Below are 15,344 nucleotides of genomic sequence, written 5' to 3'. Positions count from 1 at the left end.
TATAAAACTCTGTGGAGCACATGGATTCAGTGTTCATAAGGCAGTCACACAAACACACATGTGCACATAGTCACACAAATGCATGCATGCACGTACCACACACACACACATGCACACACACACAACTCTTTACTATAGTTTACTTATTAGTAACAAGATTCATTTTCATTAGATTTGTGGGCCATACCACCAAATTGTGTTTTTAGCTCAGTAGTGGGTAAGTGGACAAGCAGATCTGGATGTGCCACTGGCTGAGCAGTCCAGGAGCTCAGCTGTCACGGCAGGCAGAGGAGACAGCTCCAAACCAAAGGACACAGGAGCCCCTGGACCCCCTCCCTCCCTTCCCCCTTCCCCCTCCCTCCCTTCCCCCTTCCCCCTCCCTCCCTCCTCCCCAGTCTCTCCCTCTCTTGGTGCCTCCTTCTCTCCCTTTTTTCTTTCTTTTTTTCTCACTTCTGAATTTCTTTTGAACAAAAGTATTTTCTGGAATTTAGAAACAAATTAATAGCTCATTGGTGGCTGTTCGACAAACAGCAGTATTTGACATTTTTGAATATTTGCAGAAATGTTGTAAATTTAAAGAGTTGCTCCACCTTGATTATATACAGCAGACGATGTTAGAATGGCCAAGACCACCATGGGCCCTTTCTTGACTGGTGATGTAGTACCGGTCTATAGACTTGGACAATGTGATATGAATCTAGTTACTCATTCTAAAAAGAATTCTAAATTTCGCTTAAATTATTAAAGATCTTTCTTTTTCTTCCGTATTTTGTCTCCTCAGCCATGTCCTACAGTTTTTCACATTCTTTTTTTTTTTTAATTCATCCTCTTTCAATCTAGGTTGAACATAATACAAACTGATTTTCTCCAAGAAGAGTGGAATATTTTTACCATCATGAGACTGTCAGCTCTTGTCTAGCCTATTGGCATACCAAACCAGAAAAAGTGAGGCCTTTGTCAGTTAGTGCGGGGTTAAACCTCACTCTGCCATTTCCCGTGTGACATGAGACAGAACATCTAACATTTCTGAGCCTTAGTTTGCTCACCTGTAAGTTATGAACATAGTGATGATTACTGTGCTGAGAACAAACTTGGTTGGCAAATCAGACCCCGGGCATACTGTTGGCCTCACATGATCCCCACCAGGCAGGGCACTATTTACCCTTTTGCTTCCCCCTGCCAAGTTTCTCCATAATTAATGAAAGTGTTTTTCTTGTATGACTTTAAATTTTGTTGAGAGATTTTAGGTGTTTCCTCCCTACAATTTTTCACTTGGACTTTTTTCTTCCTTTTTATAAAGTACTGGCCCCTGACAACTGTGTTTTCCTTTGCTACCTGAGTGGATGTGTTTGTGTGAATATTTTTCTGCACTTCCAATTAAGTAGGAAAACCCAAGTAGGTGTTATCTTTAATTTTCCCAATCTAGGAAACATATTAGATGAAAAAAAATTTTTAAAGTTCTCATCTGTCAAAAACAGAAGAACCATGCAGAGTAAAGCTTTCTTTTATACTGGAATAACACTCTAGAACCGCTGTTAGTTGGCTCAGTTTAGGTTTTACGGCCCATCTTAACTGCATGGACTTACGCGAAGACTAATGTCTTTGGAGTTCTATATAAATTGCTTAAATGAGTTACAATATCTAAGACATGGCAGTCAAAAAAGTTTTCAAAAAAAATGCCACAATGCAAATAACTCTAAATTATTTTTATTGTTTCCTTTTAAATTATCAGCCATAGTTTATTTAATTCACAGATCAGTATGATATCAGAGATACTGGTCATTTGAACAGTCTCTTGGTATGCTAAACTGTGCCAGGCTGTTAGATTTCGTTGTGAGAGTTATGGTGGGGTTTATTAGATTGGGTTTCTCACAAACATCAATAATTTGTTTTGCACACATAACACAATAGAAAACGATCACTTGCTAAACTAATAAAACTTGTGCAATGGTATGACCATCCAGTTAGTAAAAGCCACCTTTAAAGTTTGTTGCATAGAACTGTGGGACGAGGAAAACAGACAAACAGACAAACACAAAACAAAAACAAAAAACTCTGTGGCATGTTTTAAGACCAAATTTTTTTTTTTCCTTGATAAAGCTATCAATTAGCTTTTGGGTGATGTAACAGATGATCACAACTTCATATTTAAGATTGTCATAATTGTAAAAGTCACTGGACAAGATCATCCCCGTGTGCGTGTGTGCTAATTGTTACTCTAAGGATTCTACCTGTGTAGCTCTGTGGTGAGGTGCTGGTAATATTCATATTTCACAAACAAACTGACTTCTGGACATGAGTTTCATGGAAAAAGACCATGCGGCAGAAAGTGGCAGAGGTAAGATGGAACCAGGGTTTGCTGTCGTCCACAGTAAATGCCGTCCTCCACGGCATGGTTCTGTCTCACAGAGAGGGATTTTCCGGGGAGACTGCTAACACTTCAGTCCCTTTTTATGTGCATTGATTTTATACATTTTGCTATGAGCTTTCATTAAGTTTGCATGTTTTTCCGTAGGTGCACATATTCAGTTTCTGAATTTTTCTACCGAAGCTAATCATGACTTCCTTGAAATTCAAAATGGACCTTACCACACCAGCCCCATGATTGGACAGTTTAGTGGCACGGACCTCCCCGTGGCCCTGCTGAGCACAACGCATGAAACCCTCGTCCACTTTTATAGTGACCATTCGCAAAACCGGCAAGGATTTAAGCTTGCTTACCAAGGTAAGGAACAACAAGAACTGAAACCCAAATCTGAATACACTTCTTACATGTAAATTGTATGTAAATATAAATCTCCCTAATTGGTTCAAAGCTTGTACAACTGGAATAATTTTTTGGTGGAATGTTGGTTTCTGGTTAGTAGTGGAACTCTTGTTGTTTTTGAAAACAGAGATAAGGACACAGATGTAACCACCAGTGTGTTCGCCTTGCCCACTGCCCAGACGGAGCCGATTTATCAAGACAGGGGAATTGCAACGGAGAAAGAGTAATTCACGCAGAGCCAGATGTGTGGGAGACCAGCGTTTTATTATTACTCAATTCAGTCTCCCCAGCATTCAGGGATTCAAATTTTTAAAGATAATTTGGCAGCCAGGTGCGGTGGCTCGTGCCTGTAATCCCAGCACTTTTGGAGGCCGAGGCGGGCAGATCACGGGGTCAGGAGATCAAGACCATCCTGGCTAACACGGTGAAACCCCGTCTCTACTAAAAATACAAAAAATTAGCCGGGTGTGGTGGCGGGCGCCTGTAGTCCCAGCTACTCGGGAGGCTGAGGCAGGAGAATGGCGTGAACCCGGGAGGCAGAGCTGGCAGTGAGCCGAGATCAGGCCACTGCACTCCAACCTGGGTGACAGAGCGAGACTCTGTCTCAAAAAAAATAAAAAGATAATTTGGCGGGTAGAGGCTTGGGAAGCTGGTAGTGCTCATTGGTCAGGTTGGAGATGGAATCACGGGGCCAAAGTGAGTTTTACTTGCTGTCTCCTGTTCCTGGGTGCGATGGCAGAACTGGTTGGGCCAGATTACCGGTCTGGGTGGTGTCAGCTGATCCACCAAGTGCAGGGTCTGCAACATATCTCAAGCACTGATGTTAGGTTTTACAATAGTGATGTGATCCCAGGAGCAATTTGGGGAGGTTCAGACTTCGAGCCAGAGGCTGCATGACCCCTAAACCATAATTTCTAATCTTACAGCTAATTTGTTAGTCCTGTAAAGACAGACTAGTCCCCAGGCAAGAAGGGGGTCTTTTCAGGAAAGGGCCATGATCAATTTTGTTTCAGAGTCAAACCAAGAATTGAATTCCTTCCCCAAATTAATTCAGTCTATGTCCAGGAATGAACAAGGACAGCTTAAAGGTTAGAAGCAAGATGGAGTTGGTTAGGTCTGGTTTCTTTCACTGTCATCATTTCCTCAGGTGTAGTTTTGTAAAGGCGGTTTCACAGACGCACAGAGGATGATCAGGTACCGGTGTTACCTAAGCTTCCTGCACTCCCATCCCACCTGCACACACTGTCTCCCATGGCCGTAGTCATCTCTGTGCTCAGCCGGGGAGTCTCATCATCACGTAGCTTTCCCATTTGTCGCTGTGTCCCTTGGAGCTCTCGTCCCTTCAGGACACAGAGAGTCCCATGGTGCAGGAGTTGATCCATATGGCAGTAAGTCTGTGGGTCTCTCAGGTATGTATGCCTTGCCTAGCACAGATAATGGCTACCTGCGTTGTTCATGTTCAGCCTTCACCACAAAAACAGAAAAAAATCAGTGATTGGACTTTATCCTTTTTTTATTCCTTCAAATATGATATCTCTAAGAAAAGTTTGCATCATCAAAGCATTTTTGACATGTGAAAAAGTTCAACATTTTTATTTCATGCAAAATAATTTGTATGGCCTTTCCTTGAATATTGCTAGATCAAATGAGGTTGAAAATGTTAAATCTAGAGCCTTTTTTTTTTTTTTTTTGCTATAGTTAAATCACTTGTTTCCCTAATTCCACAGAATGCTCAGAAACAGGGCTTTCATATTTATTACTGAAAGAGGCTAGTATTTTATGTTGAACTCTTAGGCATTATTATGTGTAGTCTCACCCAAAATATAAAATATAGACACAGACTTCCGGGATTGAGGTCTGTTAAACTGGAAATCTAGATAGGAGCAAAAAAGAGAGGAAACTGAAGACTAAATCAGTGAGCAGTATGCCTGTAGACATTGCCGCATTTTTCTATGAACACACTGTGTCTTTCAGTGTTCCACTTCTTCATTTTCTTACTACTTAGCAACCAGTATCACTCAGTAATCATTCCCTACTTGAAGCACACTAGAGAGAGAGAGAACATCAGAGAGGAAGCAATTTTCCACAACAAAATGGATACAGATCTGCTTGTCTGTGCACCTATTTTCTGCTCTTTCTCTTTCAATGGAAGAGAATGTACCCCCTACTTAAGGGTAATCGAGGCCGGGTGTGGTGGCCTCACCCCTGTAATCCCAGCACTTTGGGAGGCTGAGGCAGGCAGTTCACCTGAGGTCAGGAGTTCGAGACCAACCTGGCCAATATGGTGAAACCACATCTCTACTAAAAATACAAAAATTAGCCAGGCATGATGGCAGACGCCTGTAATCCCAGCTACTCAGGAGGCTGAGACAGGAGAATCACTTGAACCCGGGAGGCAGAGGTTGCAGTGAGCCAAGATCGCACCATTGCATCCCAGCCTAGGTGACAGAGGGAGACGCCATCTAAAAAAAAAAAAAAAAAAAAAAAAAAATAGGTAAGCTAGATACCTCTCTTCCTACTATTTCAGAGACATTATGTAGAGAATATTTTCTACTTCTGCATTTTCAGCTACTACCTCTCCATTAAATTCTCCCCAATGGCATTTCGAATATAAGTCAAATCTTTCTCTCACACATACACGCACACACACACGTACACATCTATTTATAATTTTAATATACCTTTGACCTCTTATCTTCCTCCAGCTTCTAATTTCTAAAACAAAATTCCAGAAAACTTATGTGAACATTCTCAATTTCCGCACCTGTTTTTCAGTTCTCCTATCTATTTACCTGGTGTCTAACATGATGGGGTCTTCTATCGACAAGATCTTCTATTGCAGGAGAAGTTAATGTCACTAGCCCTAGAGGCACACTTCCTTTCTCATGTCTGCTGGTGACATCCAGCACAGCTACCACTTCTCTTGACGCCCTTTTCCCTTGGCTTCAGGGGCCACAAAATCTCTGGGTTATTCTGCTATTTCTCTGGCTAAGTATTTGTTTTCTTTGCTTCCTTGACCACTTCTACCTGAGTTTAGCTATATAGGAGGTTGGAATCCTCTTATATTTCCATCCAGTGCTTTCCATGATTCAAACTCCTGGATTCAAAGCCCGTGATGGCCATTCACAGCTGATAACTCTTGTGTCTGTGCCTCCAGCTCAAGTCTTCTGCAAGCACCAGGACGCGATGTCTATTTTCCACCTCCACTGGGAATGACGCAGGCGCTGAAACATGTGCCCGAAGCTGAGCTCGCAGTTTTGCTTCCCAGCTTATCCTCCAGTGCACGCATCTCACTAAGTGTGAGGTGCAATGTTCCTGGAATCTGCGGCTGCCTCCCTGTGTCACCACCAGTAGCCCTAACTGCTCTCAGACCTTTCTCCTAGAAAATGGCCAAACTCCTAAATGTCTTTCCAGATTTACTCTTCCAACTTCTCTCTTCTTTCCAAAAGGCAGACCGGACTTATTCCTTTTGTGATGAAAGCGTTTACCATGCTTTCTTAGATTTTTAGGAAATCGTTAAACATCTATAAGGATCTGCTATCTCTCTAAGTTCTTATTTCAGTCTCCCAGGCTGTGGTTCTTTCTCTGTCTCGATTCCCACTTGCCCCTCTGAAATATCTCCAGCAGCCACAGTCCTTTCTACCTCAGAGCTCTTAAAAGTGTAGCAATCTCAGCCTGCAGTGCTCTCCGTCTCCACCCCCACTCTTTGGTTAGTCATTCAGAACTGTTTCTATGTAATACACCGCAGGAGGCAATCTCTGAGTACCCCGACCAGGGGAGGTCTCCTCATTCAGAAGCTTGAATTCTGATGTGCTGCTTCTTGTGTGCTGGTCACGAGCATTCCCGCCAAATCTCTCCCATTCTCTCTACTTCTGGACTCAGGATAGAAGTGCCTTCAAAATGAACTGTGGTGGTGTGACTTGCTTTGAGTGATGAAATTGGAGTGAATGTCACTTGGGATGGAACCCTGAAGAGCCAAAATTTAGTTTGCTCTAATGGCCACTCAGTCATCTGGATCCCTGAGTATCTACAGGAGTAGAGTTCCCTGCCATCCCAACCTGGAGCCAGAAGGAAGCTGTCTTATTTTAAGTCACTGAGATATGGGATATTGTTTTTTTGTTTTTTGTTTTTGAGAGGGAATCCCACTCTGTTGTCCAGGCTGGAGTACAGTGGCACAATCTCAGCTCACTGCAACCTCCGCCTCCCAGGTTCAAGCAATTCTCCTGCCTCAGCCTCCCAAGTAGCTGGGATTACAGGCACCCGCCACCATGCCTGGCTAATTTTTTTTATTTTTAGTAGAGATGGGGTTTCACCCATGTTGGCCAGGTTGGTCTTGAACTCCTGACCTCAGGTGATTTGCCCTCCTCAGCCTCCCAAAGTGCTGGGATTACAGGTGTGAGCCACTGTGACCAACCGGGATATTGTTGTTAATGCCATATAAATGAACCTAGACTGACAGGCATACCCTGGGACTTTTTAAAATCAGGAATTTATTGTATACAGTCAGCCCTCTTCATCCATGGGTTCTGCATGTGTGGATGCAAGCACTAGAGATCGGAATATTCTGAAATACACAACACATGGTTGTGTTTCCACTGAACATGCACAGACTCTTTTTCTTATCATTATTCCCTGAGTGATACAGAATAACAACTATTTACATGGCATTTGCTTTGTGTTCAGTATTATAAGAAATTTAGAGATGGCTTAAAGTATACAAGAGAATGTGCTTAGATTATATGAAAATGCTCCATTATTTTATATGCATCCTGTAACCCACCCCCCTGCAAAAGCCAAGGGACAACTGTATTTCTATGTTTAAAGGATGCCTTACTGAAAACAATACACTGCATGAAGGTGACGGTCATTTCTGTTTTACCTCGCTCCACACTCAGCAGGAAGCGCAGTGCCTTGCCTGTAATTGGTCCCCAGTGCACACCTGTGAGCTCCATACTTGAGGCATTTTTCCCCCTGATGCTAAGGGACTTTCTGCCGTGCTGCATATGCATTTTGGGAAGCACCTGTGCAGGGCTTGCCTTTATTTGTTTGAGGTCTGTGCTCCGGCTTTCTCATTAAATTAAATCAATTTTTAGTCCCTACTCGTTGCAGATATTGCTAGCAAAACTCTTTTAAAGGATAAAAAATTGTAGCTAGATAGGAGGAATAAGATCTAGTGTTCTCTAGCCCTTTAGGGTGACTGTAGTCAACAATATGTCCCATAATTTCACAGAGCCAGAAGGATATTGAACATTCCCCCCACAAAGAAATGATAAATGCTTGAGATGATGAACATACAGATGTAGTAATTACCCAGATCTGATCACTTAGATTATATGTGTTGAAACATCACTATGTACCCCATGAATATGTGCAATTATTATCTCTCAATTAAAATAATAAAATTTTAAAAAATACATGTTTTTAAATTCAAAAGAGTATTACATAGAAAAAAATGTTTTTAAAAAATTTAGCCAATTCATGTCATTGCAGATACTGGCACAAATACCATGTATCCAGGCTTGGTAATGTTGGATTTTGTAGAAGGCTTTTTTAAGGGATTGTGCTTTCAGCCAGAAAAGTATCAGTTACCCAGGGATGGTGGGATTCACAGTTACTTTCAGGAAACATGACCCCAAGGATTACCTCAGGCACTGGTGGTCCTACCCATGTGTGCAAACAGCTCTGAGTGTACCCTGGGTATAACCACTGATATAAAAATATTATCAATGGCAGTGCTGTTCTTCTCTTCTTTTCACTCCATCTCTTCCATTGCTACCAGAAATCCCAAAGGGATCAGAATTAGTTGGTTGTCAGCCGGTCAGGGTAGCTCATGTCTGTAATCCCAGCACTTTGGGAGGCCGAGGTGGGTAGATCACCTGAAGCCAGGAGTTCGAGATCAGCCTGGCCAACATGGTGAAACCCTGTTTCTACTAAAAATACAAATACTAGCTGGGCATGGTGGGGAGCGCCTGTGATCCCAACTTCTCAGGAGGCTGAGGCAGGAGAATCGTTTGAACCTGGAAGACCAGAGACCGAGGATTGCAGTGAGCCGAGATCATGCCATTGCACTCCAGTCTGGGTGACAGAGCGAGACTCTATCTCGGGGGACAAAAAAAAAAGACTTGGTTGTCCTCTCTGCAACACATAGACACGTGTATCACTGTTACTGTAATTGTGAAAATAGAGTCTTGATCATATTCTAGGACTAACCCGGACTCCATAGATGAGCCGTCAATTAGTGGCTAGATGTAATCCATGAGGGAGGACAAAGATCCAGGATGTTCCCCATGAGCCTGCCCTCTTTGATTGTAAATGATAGAAATCTGACTCAAACTAGTTTAGGTAAGAAGTGCAAGGTGACAGCTGTGTGGGCTGGGGCACGTCTGGAGCCTGGGCCTCAGTGACACCTGAATTCTGTTTGCCTCTGTTCTGATTTTCATAGCTTTTTCTGCCCTAATACACATGGATGATATGTCCCCAATCTAACCATACCCTGCTCAGCAAGGACAGGACCCTGCTTCCCCTACTGCAATTGCTAAACATTTTGGGAACACTTTCTTGGTGGGGCAGCTTGTGTCTAAGTCCAGCCACTGAGGCCAGGTAGACGGAGACTATGTGTTAGCTCAACTTGGGTCACAGTGTCAGAAATGTGATTAGCAGACTTTACTCAAGAGCATGTTTTAAGGGGAAGAAGCCAGTTCCTTTAAGAAGGTGCCTGGAAAAACAACATAATACATATACCATGAAACTGTGATATAGTTGGATTAAAACTCTATGTAAATGAAGTATTTGTATGCAAGAGATTTTTATTAGTGTTTTCTTATGTCCTCATTTGCTCCTGCAGAAGTATTATTAGTTGGTTTGGAAGAGCTAATTGCCCCTGTTTTACTGTATTAAAAATAAATTGCAGCACTTTGGGAAGCCAAGGCGGGAAGATTGCTCGAGGCCAGGAGTTCAAGACCAGCCTGGGCAACATGGTGAGACTCTGTCTCTACAAAAAATTAGCTGGGAGTGGTGTTGGGCACCCATGGTCCCAGCTACTTGGGAGGCTGAGGTGGGAGGACTGCCTGAGCTTGGGAGTTCAAGGCTGCAATGAGCTGCCATCACATCACTGCACTCCAGCCTGGGCATCAAAGTGAGACCCTGTCTCAGTAACAATAATGACAATAATAACTGTTATGTATGGTGTGCTCACTCTGCGCCACACTCTGTGCTTCCTGATTTCCACATAAATTCCAAGGGTTATGCACATTTCACAGATAAGAAAAATGAGGCTCAGAGAGGTTGGCAAATGGTGAAAATGTGCACAGCTGCCTGTGGAAGTGTGATTTGGAATCAAGTCTGCTAGACACCAAAGTAGTCATATTGTATTTCAGAAGAAGGAAGGGAAATGAAGTCTTTGGATTCTAAATCCAATGATTTAGTCAGTGCACTAACAGAGGAAAGAATGTTTAAACCTAATGAAGTCGGTTTAAAAAGAACAATTTTCTCCCACGGGTTGCAAAACTACTCGACCATCCCTGAGCTGCAGAACGGCCACTGTGGGAAAACTCTGATCACAGTTTTTTGTTTTGGACCTGACACCTGACAGATCTGCCTGCTCCTCTCAAGTTTTACAGCTGCGAAAATAGCCTTGCCAAAACCCTGAGAGTCAAACGTTCTCCACAGGGACTTGCAGCGCATGCCTTCATGGTTGGATGCAGGTGCTGCCTGTGACTGTGGAATCCAGATGTCAGCTGTGGCTGCATTGCCTCTTGCAGATCCAGGGGTCATTGTTCAGGAACTGCCTAATGTCATGGCCTCTGGAGATCAGAACCTTTGCCCTTGATTTGTGCAGCAAACACTGACAGAGCTCTTTCTTTCTTTCTTTTGTTTTTCTTTTTTTTCTTTTTTTTTTTTTTTTTGAGAGGGAGTCTCACTCTGTCGAGAGGCTGGCGTGCAATGATACACTCTCGGTTCACTGCAACCTCCAACTCCCTGGTTCAAGTGATTCTCCTGCCTCCTGAGTAGCTGGGACTACAGGTGCCTGCCACCACGCCCAGCTAATTTTTGTAGTTTTAGTAGAGACAGGGTTTCACCATGTTGGCCAGGCTGGTCTCGATCTCCTGACCTCGTGATCTGCCCGCCTCGGCCTCCCAAAGTACTGAGATTACAGGCGTGAGCCACCGCGCCCGGCCTGACAGAGCACTTTCTAGGACTTTGCAAGAATTCGACAGGCCTTTAAGGCCATGCCACCCTTTCTCAGTTTGACTTGTGAGACAGCTGCAGTGCAGCCTGGCAGTGAGTGTCATGACCAGTGGTCAGTTCATGGAGGGGGATTGAGTCCAAGGTGTAGGTCCTGAGCCAGCGAGAGGTGCTGGGCACTCCTGCCAGCAGCCTCCTGTCTCTTCGCCCACGTCTGATCACACTCACCCCTCCCCTTCCCAGACCTAAGCTCTATCCCCGCCCCTTCTGACTGCAGCCCTAAAGCCCAGCCATAGGTTTCTCCTCAGAACCCCTTCATTCCTGGTGGGTTAGGGGCTTCACTCTCGTCTGCCGGCGTCCACGTGAGCCTTCCAGTGTAACAGTAACAGGACTGCCTTCTGCTCCCAGGGGTGCCTCTCTTCCCCTGAGGCCAAGGCACCCCCAGCTGCTATAACTGGCATCCAACACAAGACAGACCCAAGCTCTGTAAGGAGAGACTGAGGACGATTGTCAAGGGGAGGCTCTGAGGGATCCTCACGTCAGCCGGCATCCCCGGAGGGTAGGGGAAATTAGCCTCCTGTTTAGAGAGCAGTGAGGCAGAAAGAGCAGGCGGGGGACCCGGGAGGACAGCAGCAGCCAAGAAGGGGCCCCAGGCCGGCCTCCCCCAGGTCGCTGAGGAGGAGCTGTGTGCCGGCCCACTCTGCAGTGGGTGACATCCAGGGGCCTCGGGAAGGATGCAGGCTCACGCAGACTGGGCTAATACGCCTTTTATTCCAGTGTGTCCATAGGACAGGCAAGTCAGCTAACCTCATATGAGGCCAAGTGGGAGTCGAGAGAATCCGTGAGCCGGTTCCTCCCAGGTGAACCCAGCGGCACCCTCAGCCTTCCTGTAGACCTGGGCGAAGGAGGGTCTTCCCACTTAGACATTTCCTGGAGCACAGAAGGCTGGGAGTGGGTTCCTAACCTTCCTGTTTCCTGTTTCGTAGGATTAAACGGCAAGAGGTTGGAGCTTGTGTAGGTCCTGAGCTCCAGAAAGAAATAAGAGCTTGGGCTTCTCGAGGGTAGTGGAGTCAAATTAGGAGAGAGTGAGGGAAGGAATGATATGGTGAATAGTTGTCTTGTTATGCAGATTAAAATCAGTCAGGTAATAAGCCAACTGTCCTCCTGATACAGATACTTTCATTCATGTAGATCACCTTTGTAGGTATACATTTCCTTTACAGAAAGGCAGCTATTCAGAACTACTTTTGTATCTGCAGTTTCTCAAAATAATCTGGTGGAAATATACCAAAGAAGTGTGTTTTGGGGTGGCATATCCTGGTCTTCTAGGGTCATATTTTGGGGTGGTGTCCTGAGCCCCTACACTATCTAGAACTGATGAGATTGAACTCATCAAAGTGACACTTTGAAGACAAACAGCTTACTTTCATAGATCAGTGTTTAATTATTTCCATTTTTGAATAAAACATTATTGTAGTATTTTATAACTTGTGAAGTTCTCTGTAATCTAAACCCATTAAGTTGTATTTTAAGTCAATTTTTCTTGAAGGCTATCTATGTATTAGGCTGGCAAGAGAATGTAATTTCTGCGCCAAGAGCTAGGACTTAAAAAAAAAAAAGATACGTGGGTGTTTTGTAAAATAATGTCATAATTTAGTAGAAAACTAGATTTTCAATTACAAAATTAAAATCCAACACGATCCTCCCTGTAACTGAGGTATCTGCTGAGGTCTGAGGGTAAAACCCACTGGGTGGCCTTGCAGAGCAGGCACACTGAGCAGGCTTTCCTTGAGAAAGTTCCGTGTGAACAGGACCTGGAGGCCATGTGGGAACCCTGGCTTACACTAGAGGTGGCATTATGGCTGCCACAGGTGAAGGATGAGTTTGGACGTGAGCCAGTGGAGTGACAGTATTGGATTGTGAAGGAATTTGCATCCGCTGTTAAGACCAACAATTTAATTCTTTACACCAATGGTTCTGGGGCCTTGAGGATAGAATTCAAGCAATCTATTACTCACATGGTAAATATATACATAACAATATTTATGTATTTTTCCCCTTGAGCTTTAATTAATATTTAGCATTTCCTTACTTTTTAAAGGCAGGCAATAATATTAAAGTAGTATTAGCAGGCTGGGCACAGTGGCTCATGCTTGTAATCCCAGCACTTTGGGAGGTCGAGGCAGGTGGATCACCTGAGGTCAGGAGTTCAAGACCAGCCTGACCAACATGGCAAAACCCCGTCTCTACTTAAAATACAAAAAGTAGCTGGGCATGGTGGCAGGCACCTGTAATCCCAGCTACTCAAGAGGCTGAGGCAGGAGAATTGCTTGAACCCAGGAGATGAATGTTGCAGTGAGAAGAGATCACACCACTGCACTTTAGGCTGAGCAACAGAGTGAGACTCCATCTCAAAAAAAAAAAAAAAAAAATTAGTATTAGCATAACCTATGACTTTGTCACCAAATCATAGATAATCCCATGCTTTGTTTCATTTATTGCAGATATCTCAAAATGTTACTACACCATAGTTTGAAGTCGCCTCAGTTATTAGACTTGCCACCTGTTATTTAGTGAAATAACAACATACATAATGTTATGCCACAAATTTTGCTTTATCACACTTTTGTAAGAATATTTTAATATCACTGGTTTCCCTTGTAATCTTACGTATTTTATTTTGTACAGTAAGACGTTAGTTTGAGAAACTTACTAGACTTCCCACAATGCCGAAGTAGTTCAGATTAAAACAGTTATGAACTCTGGAGGACCGTAAGAAATGATGGCGGATTTTAAAGTGAGAATGACAATGACCTTAGACACATTTTAAGAGCCTAATCTAGTACAGTGTAGATTATGGACTCTTACAGAAACACTTGTGGCAAATAGAGTGAGACTGGAGGCAAAAACACATGTTTAGGGCATTGATTTGAAGTGGCAGCTATAGAGGCTGCAGCCGTGCCCAGGCTGAAGCTGCATTAGTGGTGCCTGCTGTGGAGGAAATGATTGCGGTGATGTTTAGGTAGTGAGCGGGGGCCTGGGGTCTGCCACTCTCCGGGGTGGCATTGAGATTTGAAGTACTGGAAGGAGACGTGGCTGCACGTGCTAGGAAGAGTTCTGGGTGGAGAGAAGCCTGATGAGTTCAGAGAAGAGAGAGGAACAAGGCTGGTGCACTGGGACCCGAAGGTCAGAGGGCTTCCCCGGAGTCAGGGGGCCTGGGGATTTGGCTGTGACGCATTCAGGTTGTTTTCTAGGTGCAGTGTGATGTCATTGAAGAAGCTCAAGCAAATGAGAAGTTGCTTACATGCAGAGAATGAATTGTGTGTGGATGGGGGTTGGGGGAAGTGAGGGAGGAGTAGAGCAAGGGAAGCAGTGAAGAGGCTTCCAGGAATTGGGGGTGGGAGGCTTTCAGCTCCAACACACCTGCATCGGCTTGTCTGGCTGTATGCACGATGTACAATTTGAATAATGTGAATGATGAATTCTGTGCTTCTCTCCCATCTTCCTACTCAACTGTCGCCTCCCTTGCCCCATTCCTAGTGAAGTACATCCTGTTAAAATACAAACACTTCCTCCATGGTCATCGTATTAAACTTGCTCATTACATGGTAATTTCCATTTTTAATGAGCATGATCTTAATATCTGAGCCAATAAGAAAAATAGAACATAATTATATGTCATAAACCATTAACTGTCAATTAGTTGGTGTGTCTCAGTTGACACCAAGCCCTTGTCAAGTCTCCCACATTTTGAATATTCTTTTTTTTTTTTTTTTTTTTTTGAGATGGAGTCTCGCTCTGTCACCCAGGCTGGAGTGCAGTGGCGCGATCTCAGCTCCCTGCAAGCTCCGCCTCCCGGGTTCACGCCATTCTCCTGCCTCAGCCTCCTGAGTAGCTGGGACTACAGGCGCCCACCACCACACCCGGCTAATTTTTTGTATTTTTAGTAGAGACGGGGTTTCACCGTGTTAGCCAGGATGGTCTCGATCTCCTGACCTCGTGATCCGCTCATCTCAGCCTCCCAAAGTGCTGGGATTACAGGCGTGAGCCACCGCGCCCGGCCTTGAATATTCTTAATACCATATTCAACATTTAACTTTTCTTTTCTTTTTTTTTTTTTGAGACAGAGTCTTGCTCTGTTATTTAGGCTGGAGTGCAGTGGCGCGATCTTGGCTCACTGCAACCTCCGCCCCCCAGGCTCAAGCGATTCTCCTATCCTGAGTAGCTGGGATTACAGGTGTGTGTCAACATGCCCAGCTAAATTTTGTGTTTTTAGTAGAGACAGGGTTTCACCATCTTGGGCAGGCTGGTCTTGAACTCCTGACCTCAAGTGATCTGCCTGCCTCAGCCTCCCAAAGTGCTGGGATTACAAGCATGAGCCACCACAACCAGC

General features: G+C 44.2%; 1 protein-coding gene across 1 annotated transcript in view; it reads left to right on the top strand.

Moving 5' to 3' along the window:
- The window catches only part of CSMD1 (CUB and Sushi multiple domains 1), a 2,063,616-nt gene that overhangs the window by 1,861,272 nt on the left and 187,000 nt on the right, over positions 1-15,344 (top strand). Inside the window, exon 41 of the mRNA XM_024251429.3 lies at positions 2,516-2,725. Within this exon, the coding sequence (XP_024107197.3) occupies positions 2,516-2,725 (210 nt within the window). The remainder of the gene's footprint in view (positions 1-2,515; positions 2,726-15,344) is intronic.

This window comes from Pongo abelii, chromosome 7 (genome assembly GCF_028885655.2).
Source record: "Pongo abelii isolate AG06213 chromosome 7, NHGRI_mPonAbe1-v2.0_pri, whole genome shotgun sequence".
NCBI classification, from domain to species: Eukaryota; Metazoa; Chordata; class Mammalia; order Primates; family Hominidae; genus Pongo; species Pongo abelii.
The sequence above is the reverse complement of the archived record's forward strand: the minus strand, read 5'-3'. Positions and strand labels throughout refer to the sequence as shown.